Source organism: Salvelinus sp. IW2-2015, linkage group LG1, assembly GCF_002910315.2.
Source record: "Salvelinus sp. IW2-2015 linkage group LG1, ASM291031v2, whole genome shotgun sequence".
Lineage (NCBI taxonomy): Eukaryota > Metazoa > Chordata > Actinopteri > Salmoniformes > Salmonidae > Salvelinus > Salvelinus sp. IW2-2015.
In genome coordinates, this window is record NC_036838.1 from 40,726,733 (window position 1) to 40,730,256 (window position 3,524).

A 3,524-nucleotide genomic window follows, 5' to 3' on the forward strand; every position below is an offset into this window, starting at 1 on the left:
TGTGGAGATAGGAGAACCTTCCAGAAGGACAACCATCTCTGCAGCACTCCACCAATCAGGCCTTTATGGTAGAGTGGCCAGATGGAAACCATTTCACCATAAAAGGCACATGCCAACCCGCTTGGAGTTTGCCAAAAGGCACCTAAAGAACTCTCAGACCATGAGAAACAATATTCTCTGGTCTGATGAAACCAAGATTGAACTCTGGACTGAATGCCAAGCGCCACGTCCAGAGGAAACCTGGCAGCATCCCTACAGTGAAGCAATCATGCTGTGGGGATGTTTTTCAGTGGCAGGGACTGGGAGACTAGTCAGGATCAAGGGAAAGATGAACGGAGCAAAGTACAGAGAGATGGTTGATAAAAACCTGCTCCAGAGCGTTCATGACCTCAGACTTGGGCGAAGGTTCACCTTCCAATAGGACAGCGGCCCTAAGCACACAGCCAACACAACGCAGGAGCCCAGACTTGAACCCAATCGAACATCTCTTGAGAGACCTGAACATAGCTGTTCAGCACCACTCCCCATCCAACCTGACAGGATCTGAGAGGATCTGCAGAGAAGAATGGGAGAAACTTCCCAAATACAGGTGTGCCAAGCTTGTAGCGTCACACCCAAGAAGACTTGAGGCTGTAATCGCTGCCGAAGGTGCTTCAACAAAGTACTGAGAAAAAGGTCTGAATACTTATGTAAATGTTATATTTCCGTTTTTTTACTTGATACATTTTTAAAAAATTCTAAAAACATGTTTTTGCTTTATCATTATGGGGTATTGTGTGTAGATTGATGAGGGAAAAAGTGAAGGGGTCTGAATACTTTCCGAATGCATTGTCCATATATGTCAAGGCTGTGGGTAACTGGTGAAAGGAGTCAGGCGCAGGAGAGCTGAGATGTGTGGACAAGGTATTTAATTCAAGAAAACAGTACAAAACAGGAAATAAATGTATAAATGTCAAAAAATGTATATAAATGTATAAAAAAATACCTGTACTACGAATAAACGGGCGTAACAACAAAACCCGGTAACAATAATACCAGCCGTAAGATACAGCCTAACAATAAAACAAACACGCACCCAAACATGGGGGAAACCAGAGGGTTAAATAATGAACATGTAATGAGGGGAATTGAAACCAGGTGTGTAGAAAACAAAGACAAAACAAATGGAAAATGAAAAGTGGATCGGTGATGGCTAGAAGGCCGGTGACGTTGACCGTCGAACGTCGCCCGAACAAGGAGAGGGACCGACTTCGGCGGAAGTCGTGACAATATATTATTATATGGTTATGCATTTAATGCTCTCTTATCCGGGGTGTCATACCAGCAATGTCAACATATTGTCAACACATGCAAATTAATAAATAATAAAACACATTAACTATAATTTAGAGCTACAAACTAAAGACTGCGCTTTTGTTAAAACTGTTGCCATTAGACTCATGAAGACAGTAGATTCTGAGATTTAGAATACATGATTTGTGTGTGGCACAGTGTGAGAGACAGAGAGAGAAAGACATAGATAGACAGATATAAATAGAGAGAGAGAGAGAGAGCAAAAGACATAGAGAGAGAGACTTCAGACTTCAGTGGCGATAAAATAATCAATAGCAGCCTGCCAATATGCATTGTCAATATCATTGTTTATTTTGGTTTGATATCCACTTGTGCATCCAGTTTAGGTTAAACACCAACAATGTCAAAATACAAAGTCTACGCACATCCACTGTAAAAATGTAAAATACAAATGTTTCAATATGCATTATGTGCAATCAGTTCCTTTACAAAAGGTAACATAATCTGATTTCCCTTTAAGAACACTTAAACATGAGAAGTAATCTCCAATAAATATTTAGCATTTTGAATGCTATTGATTCTATATTCATCACAGAATCACACACAAATCAATACTTGAGTCGACTCCATAGGAGTCATATGCCACATGACAGAAAAAGTATTCCCTACGTCTACTCACAAAGCAGATTCATAGAAGCCTTTTTTACAGACAGCTCCATACAGGAGACAACAAACTATAACGCTTGTCATATGATGTTCACTATCCTTCATAAAGGACCTAAGTAGATATTACAATTGGAAATAGAGATTTCCTACAGCATGAAAGACGGTAAACACCCATCCAGTTTGTTAAATAGTTTGTCTCTACCAGGGCCTCCAGACTGTTTTGTGACCACTGGTGGCCTGCTTCACTGGGCCCTGGCTGTGGTGTTGATGTTGGAAGGAGAGTGGCGAGGAGGGGCAGACGTCCTGGCCAGCTCTCTGGAGGTTCTGAAGCATCATGTCCTTCATGGAGCTGGAAGACAGGAAGTGCAGGGTCTCCCTCCAGCACTGGGAGTAGCCCTCACTGTGGGCCCTCTGGGGGACTGGGCTCTGAGGCTGCAGCTTCTGCTTCAGGAACCCCACTGTCATCTCCAGGATGTCAGCCTTCTCCAGCTTGGTGTTGGGGTCCTGTTTGTGGAACTCCCTCTCCAGCAGGGTCTTGAGCTGCTCTATGCAGGTGTTGATGCGGTCTCTACACATCTTCTCCACTGGTTTCCTTAGCTGATTAAGAAAAGAGGGCATTCAGTTAGTTCTATGTCCTTAATGTTCAAATCAAGAAGAAAATGATTCAACAGTAAACAATGACACAAACATATGTTATAAATAATACTTACTTTATGTTTGTCTTTAGCAGAGAGCATGGTGTTGGCAGAGTCGCTGGTGTAGGTAGGAGCCATTCGGGTAGAGAGAGAGTGTGTGTGCTTCTCTGAGGAAGTTGAGTGAGTTGTGAGCTGAGAGAGTAGCCCACTCCCCTATTTATAAGAGCACATTATCATTACAAAACCATGAGTCCCAGGCTGGATTAGCTTTCCCACACTCCGAGGTCAGTGGGCGAGGCGAACACAACAATGGGAGAGGCATGAATTATCTCATGGTTAACTGGCCAACAAAGGAACGGTACTACAGATATCAGAGGCACAGACTGAACACAAGCAGGTCGTTACACTTGTATTACCTAGGAACATTCTCTATCAGGCTTCTGCAGATGGGGACTGGGTCAAAATGGTAGACTTGATAAGGGACCCTAAGGGACCCTTGTTAATAAGGGACCCTTTCTTTCCTTCCAGTTCTCTGCTGCCAATGATTGGAACGAATTGCAAATATTGCTGAAGTTGGAGACTTATATCTCCCTCACTAACTTTAAGCATCAGCTATCTGAGCAGCTTACCGATCGCTGAAGCTGTACATAGCCCATCTGTAAATAGCCCATCCAACTACCTACCTCATCCCCATATTGTTTTTATTTACTTTTTTGCTCTTTTGCACACCAGTATTTCTACTTGCACATCATCATCTGCACATCTATCACTCCAGTGTTAATTAGCTAAATTGTAATTACTTCGCTACCATGGCCTATTTATTTCCTTACCTCCTTACTCCATTTGCACACACTGTATTTTAGCCGTCTTTAGTCTCTTCACCAGTGGTTAATGCGTCTGACCAAGGACTTGGGCATGTCCTTTGTCAAA

The 3,524-nt window shown here is 42.7% G+C and overlaps 1 protein-coding gene across 1 annotated transcript; it reads right to left on the reverse strand.

Annotated features, from left to right (window-relative positions):
• Positions 1-1,623: 1,623 nt before the first annotated feature.
• Positions 1,624-2,781, reverse strand: LOC111970497 (transcription factor HES-5-like). The gene is made up of 2 exons (XM_023997321.2): positions 2,670-2,781; positions 1,624-2,556 (listed from the first exon to the last, which is right to left on the reverse strand). Exons 1-2 carry the CDS (start codon positions 2,730-2,732, stop codon positions 2,158-2,160), a joined length of 462 nt encoding a protein of 153 aa, XP_023853089.1. The 5' UTR covers positions 2,733-2,781; the 3' UTR covers positions 1,624-2,157.
• Between the last annotated feature and the right edge of the window lie 743 nt (positions 2,782-3,524).